Genomic DNA, 22,339 nt, shown 5'->3' on the forward strand with positions numbered 1-22,339 from the left:
TGTTGGGGCCGTGTAAGAAACGTTTTGCCTCCCAGTTCAAGTGTGTGCCTCCGTATAACCCACTACTTATTCGTATGTATATGCGTTGAACTTTTTTCACACCGCACGTAGCAAAAACCGTGCTGTGTGTGTGTCCCAACCACTCCTACCACCACCCCTCACCATCAGGCAGAGGGATCTGGCCCAGGTGCTCCGAGCATTCTCCGTGCTCTGCCCGGAGGTCGGCTACTGTCAGGCGCAGGCGCCCATCGCTGCCACCCTGCTCATGCGCATGCCAGCCGAGGTGCCAACACCCGCACATACACAAACGCACACACACGCACGCATACACACACACACACACAACAACAACCGCCATGCACCACTAAGTGGCGGTGACGTCACTACGACGCTTGTGCCAGGCCATGTGCACCTTGAGGCCACGTGAAGTGTCGAACGCCCGCTGGCAGGAGGTCACGGGGCAGACCCAGGTGCCACAGGTCAACTGACTGAGATGACTGAAATGACTGGCTGATGCACCACCTGTGCCCCCTACTGTGCCAACTTGCTGTGCTTTAGCCACCCGGCACTCCGCTCGTTGTTGTGAGCGTCGCTCCTCCGCCCTCTGTTGTTGTTGGAGGGCGACTGCCTCCAACTGCCCAGTAGTATCCTTCACGAGCCTCCTCCACTGAGGCCGATCTTGACACCTCTGGTACCAGTCATCGGCAAGTCCACTCAGCTCCACGTCCTCCTGTACCATATCACTCCATCTCTTCTCTAGCCCATGCCGCGCCTGTTTAGCACCCTCGATCCGGCTGAACAAAAGCTGTTTAGGCATGCGATGGCTGGGCATGCGGGCTATATGGCCCAGCCAATGCAGCCTTGCCTGCCGGAGGAGTTCACCAATGGGACTTTGCCCAGATCTTTCAAGGATTTGTGAGCTCCTCACACAATCCAGCCTGGTTAAACCCAGGATGGATCGTAGGCAGGCCAGCCTGAATGTTTCTAACCGGCGAACATGCTCCATTAGGGGGGTCCACGTTTCACAAGCGTAGAGAAGGGAGGGAATGACCGTGGCCGAGAAGACCTGAAGCTTCGTGTGGAGCGACAGACCATGCAGCTTCCACACAGCGTTACGCAACCGATGAAAAGATATTGCCGCTCGACTGATTCGGAGTGAGACCTCCGCTGCCAAACCGGAGCCGGTCATTGGCACACTGCCCAGGTATGGGAAACTCTCCACTCTCTCCTCAACTGCCCCATCACTGCTTGGGAGTTGTGGGGGTGGAGTGTCCGATAGTACAAAATACCCAGGCAGGTGCTTAGTTTGGTGGGGCTGATGGGAAGGCCCCACCTCATAGTAGCATGCTCCAGTTTCAGCAGCAGCGTCTACAACTCCTCCTCTGAATGAGCAGCAATTGCCAAATCATCGGCATATATAACGTGGTTGACCAATAGGGAGCCATCCCTTGACCACACCCGGGCATCGATCAGCCTCCCATTATATCTGTACCAAATGGAAGTTCCCCCGGTACAGCTATTGAAGGCTTCATGAACTACGTGGTCAAAATAAATGTTAAATAATGTGGGAGCCATAGGACATCCCTTTCGCACACCCCAAGGTGTACAGGGAATGGCTCTGACTCCCGGCCACGTAGTTTGTACCCGGGCCCGCTCACCTTCATGAAGGTCCTTAATGATCGTGAGCAGAGGGTCAGGGACTCCTAAAGCACGAAGAACAACCCAGAGCCCAGGCCTACTGATGATATCATAGGCCTTGACCAGGTCAATAAAGCAGAGATGTAGGTCTTGTTGGAATTCCCTACACCTCTGCTATAGCAGACGGACAGAAAATATGGCATCTGTGCAGGACCGCCCTCTCCTCAGCGTGCCTAGCAAGGCGATGTTGAATAATCCTTTCCAGAACCTTTCCCGGCACACTGAGGAGTGAGATGCCCCTGTAGTTGTTACAGTCTGTGCGGTCCCCCTTCTTAAAGAGGGGAACCACCAGGGCATCCTTCCAGTCCTGCTGAACCCGTCCAGTGGTCCAGACTGTTGTTATGATGTCATGTAGGGCAGTCTGTGCACAAACGCCACCCTCCCTCAGTATTTCGCTTGGGAGATCATCTCTGACCTGTGCCTTTCCTGGTCTCAGACTCTGGATCGCCTTCAGTACTTCCTCAACAGATGGCACCTCAGCCAGCCACTCACAGGGGGTGACTTCTTCCAATATTTGAGGCACCGCAGCCTCAGCAGGGTCATCCTCACTTTGTGCCATGATGTTTTCCTGGCTGAGGGATTTCCCCTCCCCCAGGACCTCACAGAAATGCGCAGCAAATCTGCAAACCTGTTCCTGGGGGTCGGAGATTGGATCACCATTTTTTCCCCTAATGATAATAATAGGTGTGGCGCTGCAGGTTACTTTTTTTATGGAGTTCAATAGGGATTTGTGATCGCGGGCCACTGAGGCAAACTCTATCTTCTCAGCAACCCGTGACCACCACCCATCCTTGCAGCGCCTCACGGCTCTCCAAACCTCCGAGCGAAGGCTACGATAAGCCTCCTCATTCTCTGACGTGGGATGCTGTAGACGATTAGAGTGGGCCTGTCACTTTTTTTCAGCCATCCTGAATACCTCTGTTAGGCAGCGTCTCTGGGGAAGTCCGGACCGCGTACCCAAAACAGCCTTTGCAGCTGCATGAGTCACAGTCCTAAACCTCGCCCATTTACCCTCGACCTCAGGAGGAGTGGGGGACGATGCCAACCCCAGCCGCAAGCAATGATAAAATTATCAGCTAACTGAGACGAGGCCACCTTAGGTTGGAATGGGGTCCTGGGTGTACACCCACCACCGGAGTGGAAGAATGGCAGGCGCATCTTACAGATGACTAGTCGATGGTCAGAGGGCAGATCAGTTCCATGGTAGGTCCTGGTGTCCGGCAAAACAACCCCCTACCTCCTTGCGGTGCCGGACACGCAACGCTGTCGTGTATAGTGCTGTGAGGGGGGATGGCCAATTCCGATTGGCCTTTCTCCTCATGGCGTCTGTGACCACCACAGTGGCTAAATGGGGGCTCTGGACGGGTGCGAGGGGCTGGTAACTAACCCCTCCACCTTCAATAAATTACCACTAAACCACGACTGAAATACGCACACACACACACATGCACACACGCACACACGCACATGCATACACATACACACACGCATACACACCTGCACGAATTCACGCACACAAAGAAAAAGATCCCCCATGAGCCTCAACACGCTGGAAGGGCAAGTGCTGTTCGTAGCGATTAGCAGCAGTGCCTATATACACACATACGCACGTATTGCCTCGATAAACTGTTGGGGCAAGTGCTGTTAGCGAGCAGTGCCTATGAAGGCCATCACTGGCACACGAGCGAGTGGGTGGCCGCCATTATCTTCCCAATTGCGATTTTTGATTCACACCGCACCAGGTTCTCATTTGAGGCTGAGTCGACCTAGAGCAGGCCCAGGACCGGTTGTTCAGATGATGTATGTGTAGTGTGATGTACAGAGGCACACAAACAATGGTGGAGGCAACACTTTTATTAAACAACTTTCCCAACGGGGTAACTCTAACCGCCTCAGGTTCTATAGTAAAGTGTGGCTACCCTATCGCTATGTGAGTGCGGGTTAACTATCGACTGGGTCAGTCAGCACACATCCTGCTGACCCACGATGCCGAGCCAAAGACCGGGGCTTCCCCTTTATTCCCCTGGCTGTGACAGGAAGTGTCACTACATATGTTTGTATGTAGAACTTATTTCGCTCTGTACGTAGCCAACTGTGCTGATCGGAGGTATGGGGGGATGGACAACAAACTAAACACAAGAAGCAATTCTAAAGGAATAAGTTTGTCAATCTAGATGATGATTTTAAAGTGGCATCATAGCTCCCAGTGGCTTCCTAATATCTGAAAGAAGAACGTTCCAGACGGCCGCAGAAGTGCATCTGAATGCGGTGACCTCCGTCTTTGTTCAGTGGCCAGCCAAAACATGCACCAACCATGCTCCTCACTATGCCAACTCTGAGTTTTATCCGCCGGACAGACAGAGCTTATGCCGTACCGCATCCCGGCCAGGACGGCCCGGCTCGTTGGACGCATCAGGCACTGGCCACCCCGGAATTTGGCGATTAATCTACGGGACAAGGCAACACATATCTCTTTAACCTAGATGGATCAACAATCTAGTGACGGCGACCGAATCGGATGTGCACACACTGTGGCTGGCGGACCTCCACAACCTCAACGGGGCCCTGCCAAGGGTGATGTAATTTAGGGGATGTCCCAATGGGCACCTGGGAACAATGTAGCCAAGCTTTGTCCGCCTTCCTCCACGGAAGCCCGGAACCCTGGTGTTTCTGCAAGCACTCGTTAGCCGCTTGTCGGTTGGCCGAATTATCCACAGCAGCTTCCCGTGCTTCACGCAATCTGTCAAACATGACCTTCATCGAAGCTGGCATGGCGGATCCCTTTTTAGACAAGTTTAAGCCCATTTGCACGTGCATCAGGGGTTCGGGCTCCCTCGCATACATCAAATAAAATGGTGAAAACCTCGTTGAGGCATAAGGGGCCAACCTATACGCGGCGAGGACGCCCGGAATAAACAGGTTCCAATCCGACTGATTCACATTCACCTGGTGGCACAGCATGGACGTGAGGGTGCGATTTAAGCACTCCACCATTCCATCGGTTTGAGGGTGGTAGGGCGAGGTACGAATTTTCTTTGTACCGAGGAGGTCACAGACCTCCTTGAGCAGTCGAGTAGAAAAATTCCGACTCTCGTCGGTAAGAAGCTACTCAGGGGCACCCTTATCTAAAACGTAGCCATGCAAAAAGGCATCGGTGATAGACGAAGCCGACTGATCTTGTAAGGTACTCGACCCCGACCAAAAGATACTTGTAGCCCCGCTGAGAAGTTTGGAATGGGCCTAAAATGTCAAGGGCCACAAGTTTGTTTATGCGAGATACCTGTATGGACTGCAGCGGGGACCAATCATGCACAACTGGAGGCTTCCGACGCGTGCAATCCTGGCACCAAATAGCGCCACGTCACTTTCCATGCCCGGCCATGGAAAGTGACGCGTAAGGAGGCCATCAAGCAGGGCAACGGCTTGGACGGTCGCCGGAGTAGAGACATGGTTGCTGGATTTAACACGGCGCCACAATTTCAACAGAGAGGTATCCTCAATCTGTAAGGGAGACCATTCATCGCGAGGGAGACCCAGACCGGAATCCGTGGGCAGCGGCGCACCTCGAAGAGGAGCCACGTCGGCCGTCACGACCAACTGAGGCATGGAGTCAACTGGAGCCCTGCAATGACTCGAGCCAGTCGTGCATGCGCACCTGCTGTCCGGTTGCAGCCTAGATAAAGCGTCCGCATTTCCATGCTGTGCCCCCTTTCTGTGAATGACGTCAAACGCATACTCCTGCAGCACATCCAGCCAGCGAGACAGCTGACCCGAAGGCTGGTCTACGCGCAAGGGGTATTGTAAGGCGGCATGATCCGTCTGAACAGTGAACCACCTGCCATACAAGTAGGGCCTGTACAGTTGGACAAATTACACAATGGCCAGCAGCTCCCTATGGGTCACACAATAGCGTTGCTCCGTGGAGGACAACACCCGACTGCCATATGCAACAACCCTTTCGGCGCCGTCGACCACCTGGGAGAGCACAGTCCCTATACCTGTGTCACTGGCATCCGTGTCTAACACAAAGGGCAGCAAGAAGTCGAGGTAACCCAGGGGGGGCGCATCAGCCAGGGAATCCCGGAGCACAACAAACGCTTCCTCCTCCTCTGTGCCCCAGTGGAATTTTTGGCCCTTAGCGGACAGTGCATGGAGTGGCTTAGCAATAGTAGCGAAATTCCATACAAAGCGAAGGTAATATGACGCGAAGCCCACAAAACTGCGCAACTCTGCAACAGATGTGGTGGTCGGCCACGCATGGGCACAAGCCATTTTCTCCGGGTCTATAGCGACTCCTGACGCGCTGACCAAATGGCCCAAACATTTTACGGACGACTTCAGAAAATGGCACTTTTGTGGTTTGAATTTGAGGTTAGCAGCACGCACTTTGACGATGACTGATTCTAGATGCTGCAGATGTTCGTGAAATGTGCGGCTGAAAACGATAACATCGTCCAGATATATCAGACAGGAATCCCACTGTTGTAGCGAAATTTCGAGACCATCTCCATGAGGCGTTGAAAAGTGGCCGGGGCCGAGTGGAGGCCCATTGAAAGCCGATTGAATTGGAACTGCCCCTGGGGTGTGCGGAAAGCAGTTTTCGGTTTGGAGTCCTCATCAAATGGCAACTGCCAGAAGCCCGAGAGGGTGTCAAGCAAATCGTCCATGCGGGGAAGTGGGTAGGCATCTGCCACTGCAATTTTGTTTAATTTACGAAAATCAACGCAGAATCGGAGACCCCCATCCCGTTTCCTGACCAACACAATGGGGGCTCCTGAAGGGCTATTAGAGGGAGAGATGATGTCCGCCGCCAACATCTCATCAACCGCCAAGCGGACATGATCTTTCTCGCTGGGGCTAAGGCGATGGGAGTTCAACCGAATAGGGGGCAAATTCCCCGTATCAATGGGATGGGACAATAGGGACGTGCGTCCGATATCGAATTTACTATGGCTAGAAACATCGCCAAATCGTTTACTAAGTGCTCGAAGTCGCTGTTGCTCATCGGGGGATAAGAGCGAATTTTCCTGGCAAAGTCTGTCAATCCAGGAGTCATCCAAATTGTCATCCCTGACTATGCCAGCCCCAAAATCGTCAACTGGCGTGGCGTCTACTGCTAACTGAGCAGGGTTCGCATGTGTAATGTAGTAACTCGGCGGGAGACGACTTCACGGGTAGCACACTCTTTATTTCACCAACTTCGGTTCACAGGCGACTAACACCCACTGTAGTATCTCGGGTGACTAACACCCACTTGGTTACTCGGGTGACTAACACCCACTTGGTTACCCGGGTGACTAACACCCACTTAGCTACTCGGGTGACTAACACCCACTTGGTTACTCGGGTGACTAACACCCACTTAGCTACTCGGGTGACTAACACCCACTGGGTTACTCGGGTGACCAACACCCACTTAGCTACTCTGGCGACTAACGCCCACTGAGCTACTCTGGACACACCCCGCCGGGGTGTCCGTCTCGACTGTGGGTCCCCCAGTCCCGACCCACGTGGGCGTCGAACCACGGGTCCCACAGTCTCGCCTCCGAGCCACACAGGGCCCGGTCCCTACAAGGACAGCGGGACTAGGGGTCTCGGGGCACTATGTCTTCAACTCCGTCTTCGATCTTCAACTGGTTAACCACCACGAGTGCTCTCGCGCGTCCCCCTTTATACCCCACCTGCGGACGTCGCTGAGAGCACCCATCCTATTTGACCAATCACTGGGCGCTGGCTACGATCCTGTTTTCCCACATCTCAGCGTGCCTCACCACCCACGCCGCGCCGCCCCGTCATCCGTCACTCCCGGCGCGCGCGTCCATACCACGCCCCCAACGCGTGCCCAACCCCGCACCCCATGCCGCCCCGTGATCCATCACTGTCACAGTCGGCGCGCATCAACACCACCACTACATCACCCCCTACCACATAGCTCGCAGCCGACCCGGCTGCTATAAAAATATACAACACCCCCTCCCCCCAGTGTGCCCCGTAACACAACAACAAGAACAACAACTAACGTAACAACACAACACAACGCGAACACTGCCATCCGCAACCATCAACCAATGCCACTACACAACAACAGAACAATATATACAATCCGGCGAGTGACAATACCAAATGTGTATGCAGAAAAGACATTTTTTTTTTTTTTTTTTTCTTCTCTTCCGACTCGTGCAGCGTCCCATTCTTTCCGAGCGTCCCTAGAACGGGACATTACCCCGGCAGAGGGGGAACACCGGGCGAGCTCGGTGTTGAAAAATGTCTTCATGAAAAGTGTTGTGCCCTAGCCCGAGTCCGCCTTGCCGGTCCGTCGTACGGCACCAAACGCGGTTGACCGTCGGGCAGTGCCGGCAGTTCAGGAAGGCACGGGCCAGGCATCGGGGACCCGCGCGTGCCGCGGGGTTCCGGTTCCCGACGGTCAGCAGCCGTCAGGCCCGAGACACCTGGGGGAGGGTCAGGTAGAGACATGTGCGGATCAGCCTGCGACACATCCCTCCCCGAGTCGACGGTCACATCACACGCCCGGTCGTTACGGCATAGAACGGGGTCACACGGTGCCGCATAGGGCTTCAGTCGGGAGGGGTGCACGTACCAACGGCGTTTTCCCCATTTAATCTGTATACTCTGGGGTCGTGCAACCCGCACAATTTCCACCGGTCCCCTCCAAGGTCTCAACAATTTGGGGGACGTAGCCAACGGTGCATGTGGACAATGCAGCCAGGCCTTATCGCCTGGTTTCCAATCGTGCGTATGCACCCTCCGTCCATGCAATCTCTCGTTCGCGATTTGCCGAGACCGCGAATTCAATCTCGCCGCCTCCCGCGCTTCAGCCAATTTGGCGATATTAAATTTTATGTGGTCTGCCAATTTTGATTTTGCACGTGGCTGGGAAATCCCCAGTTGGACGTCCATGGCCGGATTGGCCTCCCGCCCATACATAAGAAAAAATGGGGAAAACCCCGTCGCCGCATGAGGGGCCATTCGATAGGCCGCGAGTACCCCCGGCACCTGTAAGTCCCAATCAACCTGATCGTCGCAGACCTGTTGGCACAGCATAGACGTAATCGTCCTGTTCAGACGCTCAACCATCCCGTCAGTCTGCGGGTGGTACGGGGAAGTCCGCACTTTCTTTGTACCCAACAGGTCGCACACCTCGCGCAACAAAACGCTCGAAAAATTCATTCCTTGATCCGTCAGCAAGCGTTCGGGGGCGCCCTTGTCCAAAACATAACCCTGGACGAAGGCGTCCGCAACCGCTGCAGCCGACTGGTTGGCGAGTGGCCATGCCATGGGCCATCGGGTGAAGTACTCTACGCCAATCAGCAGGAACCTATTTCCCCTTGGCGTAGCAGGAAAGGGCCCCAAGATGTCTAACGCAACCAATTCGTTTGTGCGCGAAACTTGAATGGATTGCAGCGGTGGATTAGCCGCCAATGGTGGCGGTTTTCTTCGGGCGCACCCTACGCATCCCTTAAGAATGTTCGCCACGTCGTTACCCATCCCCGGCCAATAATAGTCTCGCTGGATTAGGGCGAGCGTTTTGTGAAAACCCAGATGCATGAGTCGTTCATGAGCAGCCAGAACGACCCTACCCCGCATAGCAAAAGGCACAACAAGCACGTGACGCCGGGACATGTTGTCCCACTTCATCAAGAGGCCCTGTCTGCACACCCAGGAACCGACCCGCGCATCCCCTACCTCGGGAGCGTCAACTTTCCGACGTAGCATAAGCAGGGAGCTGTCGGACATTTGGAGACGGCCCCACTCAATGAGGGGCAAGGATAACAGCGAGTCCCTCCCCGTGGGAGCTTCGACACCCGGGGTGTCAGTGGCGGCGAGCGCAACTCCCGCGGTGTCGGCGACCGGGGGTTTACACCGCGCCGATCCCAGCAAACATGCGCAGTCAGTGCGCGGTGGCAACCGCGACAAGGCGTCCGCATTTGAGTGTCGTAATCCCTTGCGGTAAATCGTCGTGAATTGGTAGTCCTGAAGGACCTCCAACCATCGGGACAATTGGCCCGATGGCTGCGCCACCCGCATAGCGTATTGGAGAGCCGCATGGTCCGTACGAACCGTAAAATGACGGCCGTAAAGGTACGGCCTGAATTGCTGTGTAAAAAACACAATCGCTAACAATTCACGGCGAGTCACGCAATAGCGTTGTTCGGCGGGGGAAAGAACTCTACTACCGTAGGCGACCACCCGTTCAACCCCCCCGACCACCTGTGAGAGCACTCCCCCGATACCCGTGTTGCTGGCATCCGTGTCAAGCAAAAATGGTTGTATGAAATCGGGGTAACACAAGGGGGGAGCCTGCACCAAGGCGTCACGAAGGGAGCAGAACGCAGCCTCCTCTTCCGCCCCCCAGTGAAACCGCACACCCTTAGCCGTCAAAGCGTGCAGGGGCCTGGCTATGGTGGCAAACTGCTTGACAAACCGACGGTAATAGGAGGCGAATCCAATAAAGCTGCGAACCTCCGTGACCGAGGTTGGCGTTGGCCATGAGCTGATGCAGTGCGTCTTAGCAGGGTCTGTCGAGATCCCTGAACGACTCACGATATGGCCCAAATACCTGACCGATTCCTGAAGCAGAAAACATTTAGCCGGTTTAAATTTAAGCTTAGCGGAACGCATCCTGAGGAACACCGCTCTCAGTCGCTGGAGGTGCTCCTCAAAAGTCCGGCTGAAGACGATGATATCGTCGAGATAAATCAAACAGGTGTCCCATTGGAGGCCCGACAAAACCAATTCTATGAGCCTCTGGAACGTGGCGGGAGCGGAATGTAAGCCCATGGGCAAACGGTTGAATTCAAATAGGCCACCAGGTGTCCGGAAAGCGGTTTTAGGTTTAGATTCGTTATCGAGGGGCAATTGCCAAAATCCGGAAAGCAGATCGAGTGTGGAAAAAAACTGTGCTCCCGCCAAGGCATCCAGCGACTCATCCATTCTGGGGAGCGGATACGCATCCGCCATCGAGATTTTGTTTAAGCGGCGGAAATCGACACAGAACCGCAAAGACCCGTCCTGTTTTTTAACTAGGACAATAGGAGCACCCCACGGACTAGAAGAGGGCGAAATGATGTCGGCTGCCAACATATCATTAACCGCCGACTGCACATGCTCTTTCTTGGCTGGGCTGAGCCGGAAGGGATTCTGTCGAATAGGGGCCGCGTCCCCCGTAGCTATGTGGTGGCGCAACAAGTCTGTGCAGCCGATATCGTACTTATGTCTGCTGAACACGTCAGCAAACTCGAGTAGCAAACCCCTCAATGCTCCCAATTGCACCTTGGACAAGTTAGCAGACCCGGCACACAACGAGTCCAACCACTCTGTCCCCTCATCACTTGGAGGATGCGACTCGACACTGAAATCGGCGTGAGCAATGAGCTGTTCCTCAACGGGTAGCGGCGCGGCGTGAGCCAGCACCGTTCCCTGCGTAATTATGGCCGGCCGCGACCCCGTATTCAGGACCATTACGAACGGCTCACTGTCCCCTCTCACCATGGTTTGAGCTACCGCCAAGTCGAGGCCCCTTTTGGCCCTGTTAGACGGCCCCAACAGTACTCCCTGTGCCCCCGCACCCACCCCGAGTGGTTTCCTCAACCGAAGGGGTACCAATATTTGCGATCCCGGGGGCACCCGTACAGTCTGAGTTGCCAGCGCCTGCACCGTCGCACAAACCGTGCGTATTTTGGTAGGACTTGTCAAGAACGCAACCCGCCGTCCCGACGGAAGCTCAATGCAGGCCTGATCTATGAGAATTTTGATGGGCATTTTGGACAAAAAGTCCGTACCTAGCAAACAAGGAACGGCCAGCGATGATGATACAAAAATAGGGCCCTCCAATTTGATGTCACCAATGCAAATAGTCGCCCGAATCTGGCCGATGATCCCCAGGGATCCCCCATTCGCCGCATAAAATGGCACGTCCACAGGCAGAAGGGGTCGACTTTGGACGGGAAGAATGTTATAAATAAGGTCCAAAATGATAGTGGCTGACGCACCCGTGTCCACAAGCACCCGGACCTCAACCCCGTCAATAAACCCCGTTACCACGGACGACCCGGCCGACGCAGCCACTATCCTGTGGGCCAATTCGGACCATTCGACTGCTTGCGGGCCGTGTACGGACCCCCCCCGCCGAAGTGAACCCCCAGCACCCAGCCGCGGACCCCCCACCGCCAAGCGGCGACCCGAACGTGCCGCGTATGTGGACCGGGCGTGTGAGGTGCCGCGACTTGCCGGGTTTAGTTGGGATGACTTGTGGGCCTGGTCGTCGTCCCGACGTGGTCCCGTGGCGCGCTGACGCGCACCCGGCTGCGACGTGACCCCGAAGGCCGCAGTTGTAGCAGACGACGAGGGACGTCGTAGGTTTCGGTTGCTCCAGCTTGCGGGATGAACGTGTGGGTGAACGACCTCCCGTTCTCCACTCCCCCGGACGCGATACAGCGAAGGCCTGCTCCCGATCCGCAGCTGGCTGAGGCTCGGCGATCGTGGCGGCCAGTGCCGCGTTCTCCGCCAATTTGCAGACGACCGTCGGCTTGCGCTTGAGGACCTCGTACGCGTGAATACTCGTGGCGATCGCCAGGGAGCAGATATCCATTTCGTCTGCCACATTGATGGGGACTCCCAACTCGTGGGCCAACGCCAGCAGCTGCTCCGACACCATGGCGTCCTTCCCCTCCTTGTCCATGCGGGGAAAAGCTGCGTCCGCCAAGGCGAGCAGCGCCGTGCGATAGGGGAGCGTTGTTTCCCCAACCACCTTCCGCCGATCGTAGAATTGGTGGCGGCAGGTCGAGGGCGGGCCGAACACCCTAGCCATCAGGTGTAGCGCGGCCTGGAGCGTTGAGCGAGACGACCTTGGGGCCGATGTGAAGGCTGCAAGCGCGTCGTCGTCGAGCATCGCTGGCAGAGCGCGCAGGGCAGTGATGTCGGACCACCCCGATATTTCTTGATGTGCGAGGAACCTTCGGTGGAAGGCTCCCCAGTCGCCTCCGTCTGCCTTGAACGCCGACAGCGCGGGCAATCGTTGCTGGAGGACTCGGTCGTCGTCGTCGTCGGAACGATTTCCCCCCGCGCCACTGTGGTTGTACAAAATGTCGGCTCTGTCAGCAGTCGCACCCTGGAGAGCTCGGCGCGCGCCGATGACGCGGGCCGCGCTGAGTGGAGATCTCCGGCCACGTGGTGTCCCCGCTTCCCGCCAAACAATGGCGGTCCCTCAAAAACGGCGCCAACCTCAAAACTTTTGGCGCGAAGCGCCTTCTGGCGGGAACCCTCCAGCCGCGCCGCCTCCTCCAACCCCGCAGCCGTCCCTCCGCCCGCTGGAACGGAGATCTCCGCCAAAACTGCAGCGGCGGAGAGCAGCAACTCCGCCAGGCGGGAGTGCGCGTCCTGTAGGCTGGTGTCGGAGGCGAGCTGAGCGTCGGCCATCGCCGCGAAGTGCTGCATCGGCGGCAACTCCTCGTCCTCTCCTCCCGAGGTTGGTGTCTCCGGTACGCCGTCGTCTTCCCGATCTCGCTCGTGGGTACGGGTAGTCTTCCTAGTATCCATTCTTCTTGAAGACAGGTTTACTTCTGACGCCAGTTGTAATGTAGTAACTCGGCGGGAGACGACTTCACGGGTAGCACACTCTTTATTTCACCAACTTCGGTTCACAGGCGACTAACACCCACTGTAGTATCTCGGGTGACTAACACCCACTTGGTTAGTCGGGTGACTAACACCCACTTGGTTACCCGGGTGACTAACACCCACTTGGTTACCCGGGTGACTAACACCCACTTAGCTACTCGGGTGACTAACACCCACTTAGCTACTCGGGTGACTAACACCCACTGGGTTACTCGGGTGACCAACACCCACTTAGCTACTCTGGCGACTAACGCCCACTGAGCTACTCTGGCGACTAACGCCCACTGAGCTACTCGGGTGACAAACACCCACTGAGCTACTCGGGTGACCAACACCCACTTAGCTACTCTGGCGACTAACGCCCACTGAGCTACTCTGGCGACTAACGCCCACTGAGCTACTCTGGACACACCCCGCCGGGGTGTCCGTCTCGACTGTGGGTCCCCCAGTCCCGACCCACGTGGGCGTCGAACCACGGGTCCCACAGTCTTGCCTCCGAGCCACACAGGGCCCCGGTCCCTACAAGGACAGCGGGACTAGGGGTCTCGGGGCACTATGTCTTCAACTCCGTCTTCGATCTTCAACTGGTTAACCACCACGAGTGCTCTCGCGCGTCCCCCTTTATACCCCACCTGCGGACGTCGCTGAGAGCACCCATCCTATTTGACCAATCACTGGGCGCTGGCTACGATCCTGTTTTCCCACATCTCAGCATGCCTCACCACCCACGCCGCGCCGCCCCGTCATCCGTCACTCCCGGCGCGCGCGTCCATACCACGCCCACCACGCGTGCCCAACCCCGCACCCCGTGCCGCCCCGTGATCCATCACTGTCACAGTCGGCGCGCATCAACACCACCACTACACATGCGCCAAAACGGTACCGGCCTGTATACCAACGTGCGAAAGACCCACGTTCAAAAGCTGCAAAAAGGGTTTCTGGTCCTTCGACACGACCGTCAGAGCACCCAACAAGGAGGAAGTCCGAGATAAATAGTTAGAGGGAGTTAAGAGGACTCCCGCCTCAGGCCTTTGCAATTGCAGGGGTTTGCGCAATCTTAGGGGCACCAACATTTGGGAACCCAGAGGAATCTTAATCGAATCACAAGCCAGAGCTCGTACACAGGCTGCAACAGGAGTCAGTAAGGTGGGAGAGTTTAAAAAAACTCAATGGATGGCCCGACGGCATCTCCATACAACCTTGGTCAATTAGCATTTGAGGGGCATACTGGCCAAGAAATCTGTGCCTAAGAGGCATAGCACGGCCAACGTCTTCGAGACCAGACCGGGCCCTTCCAATTCAATGTCCCCAATTGTAATGGAGGCGACAATATGACCCAATATCCCCAAACTGCCTCCGTTTGCGGTGTTGGCTGAACCCCCGCTGGGGGCATGGTCGAGGTTGGAGGTGTGGGTGTAGTAACAGGCTAGCGAGGGAGAGGCTAGCGGAATCCTTAGTGTGAGTGTGATAGGTTAGGGGAGAATAGGCTAGCGGGATATTCAGTGAGAGGTTAGCGGGGTCAGAAGCTAGTGGAGTATACAGTAAGAGGCTAGCGGAGAACAGGCTAGCGGAGCCAGAGAGAGAGCATCCGTGACAGGCTAGCAGAGTGCGGAGTAAACAGGCTAGCAGAGCAAGGGAGAGTGAGCTCGGAGTAGCAGGCTAGCGGAGTAAGAGAGGGAGAGTTCGCGAGAGGAGTACGTGATGTTGAACATGAGGAGCACCCGTGGGGGATGCTTCGAATAAAGTGACAGGAGAATAAGAAGTTGTCCGCGTGAATAAACACCACTACACATACATAGTACATATGTAATGTAGTAACTCGGCGGGAGACGACTTCACGGGTAACACACTCTTTATTTTACCAAACTCGTTCACAGGTGACTAACACCTACTTTGTATCTCGGGTGACAAACACCCACTTAGTATCTCGGGTGACAAACACCCACTTAGTATCTCGGGTGACAAACACCCACTTAGCTACCCTGGCGACTAACGCCCACTGAGCTACTCGGGTGACCAACACCCACTTAGCTACTCGGCGACTAACGCCCACTGAGCTACTCGGGTGACCAACACCCACTTAGCTACTCGGCGACTAACGCCCACTGAGCTACTCGGGTGACCAACACCCACTTAGCTACTCGGCGACTAACGCCCCTGAGCTACTCGGGTGACCAACACCCACTTAGCTACCCTGGCGACTAACGCCCACTGAGCTACTCGGGACACTCCCTGCCCGGGGTGTCCGTCTTGACTGTGGGTCCCCAGCCCGACCCACGTGGGCGTCGGACCCTGGGTCCCACAGTCTCGCCTCCGAGCCACACAGGGCCCCGGTCCCTACAAGGACGGCGGGACTAGGGGTCTCGGGGCACTAGGTCTTCAGCTCCGTCTTCTGGTCTTCAACTGGGTAACTTCTCCCCGAGTGCTCTCGCGCGTCCCCCTTTATACCCCACCTGCGGACGTCGCTGCGAGCACCCATCCTATTCGACCAATCACTGGGCGCTGGCTACGATCCTGTTTTCCCACCTCTCAGCGTGCCTCACCACCCACGCCGCGCCGCCCCGTCCTCTGTCACTCCCGGCGCGCGCGTCCACACCACGCCCACAACGCGTGCCCAACCCCGCACCCCGCGCCGCCCCGTGATCCATCACAGTCGGCGCACGTCAACACCACCACTACATCACCCCCTACCAGATAGCTCGCAGCCGACCCGGCTGCTATAAAAAATATACAACCCCCCTGTGTGCCCCGTAACATAACACAACAACTAACGTAACAACACAACACGACGCGAACACTACCATCAACCAATGCCACCGCGACAATAGAACAATATATACAATCCGGCGAGTGACAATAGCAATGTGTATGCAGAAAGAAAAATAAATGGAAAAAAAATTTTTTCTTTTTTTTTCACGACTCGTGCAGCGTCCCATTCTTTCCGAGCGTCCCTACAATGGGACATTACCGCGGCAGAGGGGAACACCGGGCGAGCTCGGTGTTGAGAAAAAACGTCTTAATGAAAATTGTTGTGCCCTAGCCCGAGTCCGCCTTGCCGGTCCGTCGTACGGCACCAGACGCGGTTGAACGTCCGGTGGTGCCGGCGGTTCAGGAAGACATCGGCCAGGCATCGAGGACCCGTGCGTGCCGCGGGGTTCAGGCTCCCGACGATCAGCAGCCGTCAAGCCCGAGGCACCGGGTTTTGTTGGGATGACTTGTGGGCCTGGTCGTCGTCCCGACGTGGTCCTGTGGCGCGCTGACGCGGGGCCCGGCACCCGGCTGCGACGTGACCCCGAAGGCCGCAGTTGTAGCAGACGACGAGGGACGTCGTAGGTTTCGGTTGCTCCAGCTTGCGGGATGAACGTGTGGGCGAACGACCTCCCGTTCTCCACTCCCCCGGACGCGATGCAGCGAAGGCCTGCTCCTGATCCGCAGCTGGCTGAGGTTCGGCGATCGTGGCGGCCAGTGCCGCGTTCCCCGCCCATTTGCAGACGACCCCCGGCTTGCGTTTGAGGACCTCGTACGCGTGAATGCTCGTGGCGATCGCCAGGGAGCAGATATCCATTTCGTCCGCCACATTGATGGGGACCCCCAACTCGTGGGCCAACGCCAGCAGCTGCTCCGTCACCATGGCGTCCTTCCCCTCCTTATCCATGCGGGGAAAAGCTGCGTCCGCCAAGGCGAGCAGTGCCGTGCGATAGGCGAGCGTCGTTTCTCCAGCCACCTTCCGCCGATCGTAGAACTGGTGGCGACACGTGGAGGGCGGTCCGAACACCTTCGCCATCAGGTGTAGTGCGGCCTGGAGCGTAGAGCGGGACGACCTTGCAGCAGATGTGAAGGCTGCAAGCGCGTCGTCGTCGAGCATCGCTGGCAACGCACGCAGGGCAGTGGTGTCGGACCACCCCGACATCTCCTGATGAGCGAGGAACCTTCGTTGGAAGGCTCCCCAGTCGCCCCCATCCGCCTTGAACGCCGACAGCGCGGGCAATCTTTGCTGGAGGACCCGATCGTCGTCGACGTCGGAGAGATTTTCCCCCGCTCCGCTGTAGTTGTGTAAAATGTCGGCTCGGTTGTCAGGCGCAAAATGGAGAGCTCCGGCGCGCGCTGATGACGTGGGCTGCGCTGAGCGGAGGTCTCCGGCCACCTGGTGTCCGTGTTTCCCGCCAATCGATGGCGGCCCCTCAAAAACGGCGGCAACTTCCAGACTTTTGGCGCGAAGCGCCTTTTGGCGGGATCCCTCCAACGTCGCTTTCTCCACCAACCTCGCAGCCGTTTTTCCGCTCGCCGGGACGGAGATGTCCGCCAAGACAGCGGCGGCGGCGAGTAGCAACTCCGCCAACCGGGAGTGCGCGTCTTGGAGGCTGGTGTCGGAGGCGAGCGGAGCGTCGGCCATCACCGCGAAGTGCTGCATCGGCGGCAACTCCTCGTCCTCTCCTCCCGAGGTTGGTGTCCCCGGTACGCCGTCGTCGTCCCGACCTCGCTCGTGGGTACGGGTAGTCTTCCTCGTGTCCATACTTCTTGAAGACAGGTTTACTTCTGACGCCAGTTGTAATGTAGTAACTCGGCGGGAGACGACTTCACGGGTAACACACTCTTTATTTTACCAAACTCGTTCACAGGTGACTAACACCTACTTTGTATCTCGGGTGACAAACACCCACTTAGTATCTCGGGTGACAAACACCCACTTAGTATCTCGGGTGACAAACACCCACTTAGCTACCCTGGCGACTAACGCCCACTGAGCTACTCGGGTGACCAACACCCACTTAGCTACTCGGCGACTAACGCCCACTAAGCTACTCGGGTGACCAACACCCACTTAGCTACTCGGCGACTAATGCCCACTGAGCTACTCGGGTGACCAACACCCACTTAGCTACTCGGCGACTAACGCCCCTGAGCTACTCGGGTGACCAACACCCACTTAGCTACCCTGGCGACTAACGCCCACTGAGCTACTCGGGACACTCCCTGCCCGGGGTGTCCGTCTTGACTGTGGGTCCCCAGCCCGACCCACGTGGGCGTCGGACCCTGGGTCCCACAGTCTCGCCTCCGAGCCACACAGGGCCCCGGTCCCTACAAGGACGGCGGGACTAGGGGTCTCGGGGCACTAGGTCTTCAGCTCCGTCTTCTGGTCTTCAACTGGGTAACTTCTCCCCGAGTGCTCTCGCGCGTCCCCCTTTATACCCCACCTGCGGACGTCGCTGCGAGCACCCATCCTATTCGACCAATCACTGGGCGCTGGCTACGATCCTGTTTTCCCACCTCTCAGCGTGCCTCACCACCCACGCCGCGCCGCCCCGTCCTCTGTCACTCCCGGCGCGCGCGTCCACACCACGCCCACAACGCGTGCCCAACCCCGCACCCCGCGCCGCCCCGTGATCCATCACTGTCACAGTCGGCGCACGTCAACACCACCACTACACATACATACAGACTACATATATACTGCATATATACGATGCACGTACCACATACTACATGCCTACAGACTATATACAAAGTACATACATACAGATTACATATGTACTTCCTACATATAATCTACACTACTATACACTACACTACTATACACTAGACTACTGCACATTACACTACTGTAGGGGTTGTTACGGGGAGAAAGGCGGACAGAAACACAAGGGTGTCTGCACCCACACACGGGTGTCTCCATCCACATCCGCATCAGTTAACCCTGGGGGGCCATGGGGGCGCTGTGATCCCCCATAGCCCCACCCCTCGGAGAGGATTCCTATAAAAGGCGGGGAGCCAGAGGGCTCGGGGCCAGTGTGTTAGAAGCTTACCAGTTTAGACTGAAGACCGGCAGAATAGGCCCTGGAACTCCCCTGGCTCGCTGTCCTTGTCAGGGCCAAGCAGGGCAAGCCAGTGGTGCGGCCCCAAGAGCTCCAGGACCGCTGCTCTTGTAAGAGCACGGCCTGGTTAGCTGGGTGCCGGGATCCGTGATTGACCAGGGCCGGATCAGATAGCCTCCCCTAGCACTCATAGCGGAGGACTGGGAATAGGACAGTCAGGGGATAGTGCTAGGGGTGTTTCCCATTGAGTACGGGTGAAGGGGCTGTTACCCCTTCAAGTATTGTTACCGCCTTTTGGTTAAATAAAAGAGTGTGCCTCAACTACGTCGTCTGTCTCCCTGGGAACTCACTACACTACTACACACTACAATACACTACCTACATACATGTACTACTAGCTTTACTACCCGGCTTCGCCCGGGACTTGGATTTACGATGCCCGGCCTCCTTTGTCTCCCCAGTGGCGATGTTCACACACCATACCAGTTACTCGTTTGAGGCCGAGTCGACCTAGGGGAGGCCCAGGACCGGTTCAAATAATCGTCACCGGTGGTGGCCATGAGCGGGAATCGAACTCGGGTCGCCGGGTTCGTAGTGCAGCGCGCTAACCACTACGCATGCGCGGGTTACATGACAGAGATGTGACGTCACAGCTCACTTGCCGTGCAAAAAATATGCATTATTGCGCCCCCCCCCCCCAAAAAAATATACAAAAGTCTATTTTTATAATTTTTGCATGATGCACAGTCTGGAAAGTACCCACATGGCAAATTTCAAGTTTTTTGCATGTCGGGAAGTACGCTAAACATTTTGAACAGACACACATATTCACAACTTTGCCTTTCATATATATGGAGATATACTACACTACATACTATATCAGACTACATATACACATACTACACTACATACTATATACAGACTACATACACATACATACTACACAAATACGTAAAAAATACATACGTACAGACTGTGTAGAGTCCAGTGCTGAATCCGTGTACCCAACAGGAGGCGTTCTGGTGCCTGGTCCAGATCTGTGAGCACTACCTCCCTGGGTACTACAGCCCTGGACTGGTCAGCACTAACACCTGCACTAACACCAGCACTAGCACATGCACTAACACCAGCACTAGCACATGTGTAATGTTAGCATTTGCAGACACACTGTTAGGAGGCAACAACTTTTATTCACACAATGCTACACCGTTACACACCTAACCCACTTCGGACGGGGCTACGTCCACCTATCCTCTCCGCACAGGGTAACTATGTATCTGGTCAGAGCAGCCGTCATGCTGTTGACCTACTTCAGACGGGATAGCTGTCTCTGGCCAGAGCAGCCCTCGCGCTGTTGACCCACGATGTCCAAGAGCGTGGACCCAGGCGACGAGCAGGATTCTTTCTACCACTGAACAGCCTCGAACCTCGTTCGAGCCTGAAACTTCTATCCTCTAACGCCCCCGCTACCCCCGCTCCTTCCTCGCCCACCCCCCTCGGCCCGTCCGGCCAATTCCTGTTCCCCTGCACCTGCTCGCCCATCCTGTCACGTGCTTAACTCGAGCCGGGGTGACTTGTCCTCACGTGCCCCTATACCTCACCCCGGCCCATCACGTGCATGGTACTGTACCCTGCTAGTTATCTCCACAACACGCACAGCGCAAAGCGCCGTAGTGATCCGTATAACGTCACTACACTTGTACTAGCACTTGCATCAAATATCTGCACTAATACCTGCACTAACACCTGCACTAACACCTGCACTAGCACCTGCACTAGCACCTGCACTAACACTAGCACCAGCATTAACACCTAGACTACCACAAGCACTAGCATCTACACTAACACCGGCACCAACATGTTGTAGTGTGCCAGTGTGTATGTGTGGTTATTGAATGATTGTGGTTGCTGCATGATTGTGGCTGCTGTATGATTGTGTTTGTGTGGTTGCTGAATGACTGTGGTTGTGTGGTTGCTGTATGATTGTGGTTGCTGAATGATTGTGGTTGTGTGGTTGCTATGATTGTGGTTGTGTGGTTGCTATGATTGTGGTTGTGTGGTTACTGCATTATTGTGGTTGTGTGGTTGCTATATGATTGTGGTTGTGTAGTTGCTGCATGATTGTGGTTGTGTGGTTGCTGCAGGAGGCGGTGCAGCAGGACTGCGAGCTGCTGTCCCTGCTGCTGGCGCCCCGCCTGTCTCCGCACGCTCGCGTCCTGCTGCACCGCCTGCAGCTTCCACCGACGCTCATCCTGCCCGAGTGGCTGCTGTGCGCGTTCGCACGCACGCTGCCTGCACCTAGCCTGGCGCGCGTCTGGGACATGTTCCTGTGCGAAGGTGACATGCGGTGACACGCACTGAGACATGTGACAGTGCACGCGGTGACACACGACGTTGAGACACGGTGACACACACTGACACACGACGCTGACACAGTGACATGCGGTGACACACTGACACACATCAGTGACGCACGGTGACACACGACGGTGACACGCGACGCTGACACACACTGACACATGACGCTGACACGCAGTGACATGTGACAGTGACACACGGTGACCCACGGTGACACACGGAGACACGCACTGGTGACATGCGGTTGTGTGCCACCATGTGCCACCGCTACCCCTGCTGCAGGCGTGAAGGTCCTGCTGCACATGGTGCTACTGCTGCTGCTTCTGCTGTTAATTATCCTGCTGCCTCTTCTGCTCCTGTCAATGCTCCTGCTGCGTCTGCTGCTGTTAATTATCCTGCTGCTGTTAATTATCCTGTTGCTTCTTCTGCTGCCAATGTTCCTGCTGCCAATGCTCCTGCTGCTGCTGTCACTCCTACTGCTGTCACTGCTCCTGCTGCTGCTGCTGTCAATCCTGCTACTGCTGTCACAGCTACCGGTACCCCTGCTGCAGGCGTGAAAGTCCTGTTGCGGGTGGCGCTGGTGCTGCTGATCGGGACCTTCGAGGAGCTCGCCGCTGCTGCTGATGCCGGGAATGCCGCCGGGAATGCCGCTGGCACCGCCGGGAACTCTGCCGCCAGCGACGACCTGTACTCTGTGCTGCAGGCGCTGCGCTGCCCGTCGCGCCACAACACCCACCCATCGTCGCTCGTGCCGCAGGTGTGACTCAAGACTGCCGCTCCAGTCTAGATTACAGATTCTTTACTGGATGTTTGTGTGTGTGTGATTGAAGAGC

The 22,339-nt window shown here is 56.3% G+C and overlaps 1 protein-coding gene across 4 annotated transcripts in view; it reads left to right on the top strand.

Annotated features, from left to right (window-relative positions):
- The window catches only part of LOC144738263 (TBC1 domain family member 10A-like), a 41,580-nt gene that overhangs the window by 14,857 nt on the left and 4,384 nt on the right, over positions 1-22,339 (top strand). For 2 of the 4 annotated variants that reach the window (XM_078621275.1, XM_078621277.1), the window contains 5 exons: positions 169-283; positions 19,610-19,735; positions 20,160-20,225; positions 21,293-21,485; positions 22,058-22,263. In XM_078621275.1, coding sequence (XP_078477401.1) covers positions 169-283; positions 19,610-19,735; positions 20,160-20,225; positions 21,293-21,485; positions 22,058-22,263 — 706 coding nt within the window. Of the gene's footprint in view, positions 1-168; positions 284-19,609; positions 19,736-20,159; positions 20,226-21,292; positions 22,264-22,339 lie in introns of those variants that run through there. The other 2 variants (XM_078621276.1, XM_078621280.1) reach the window with 2 other exon arrangements.

Source organism: Lampetra planeri, chromosome 79 (genome assembly GCF_965212315.1).
Source record: "Lampetra planeri chromosome 79, kcLamPlan1.2.h2, whole genome shotgun sequence".
Lineage (NCBI taxonomy): Eukaryota > Metazoa > Chordata > Hyperoartia > Petromyzontiformes > Petromyzontidae > Lampetra > Lampetra planeri.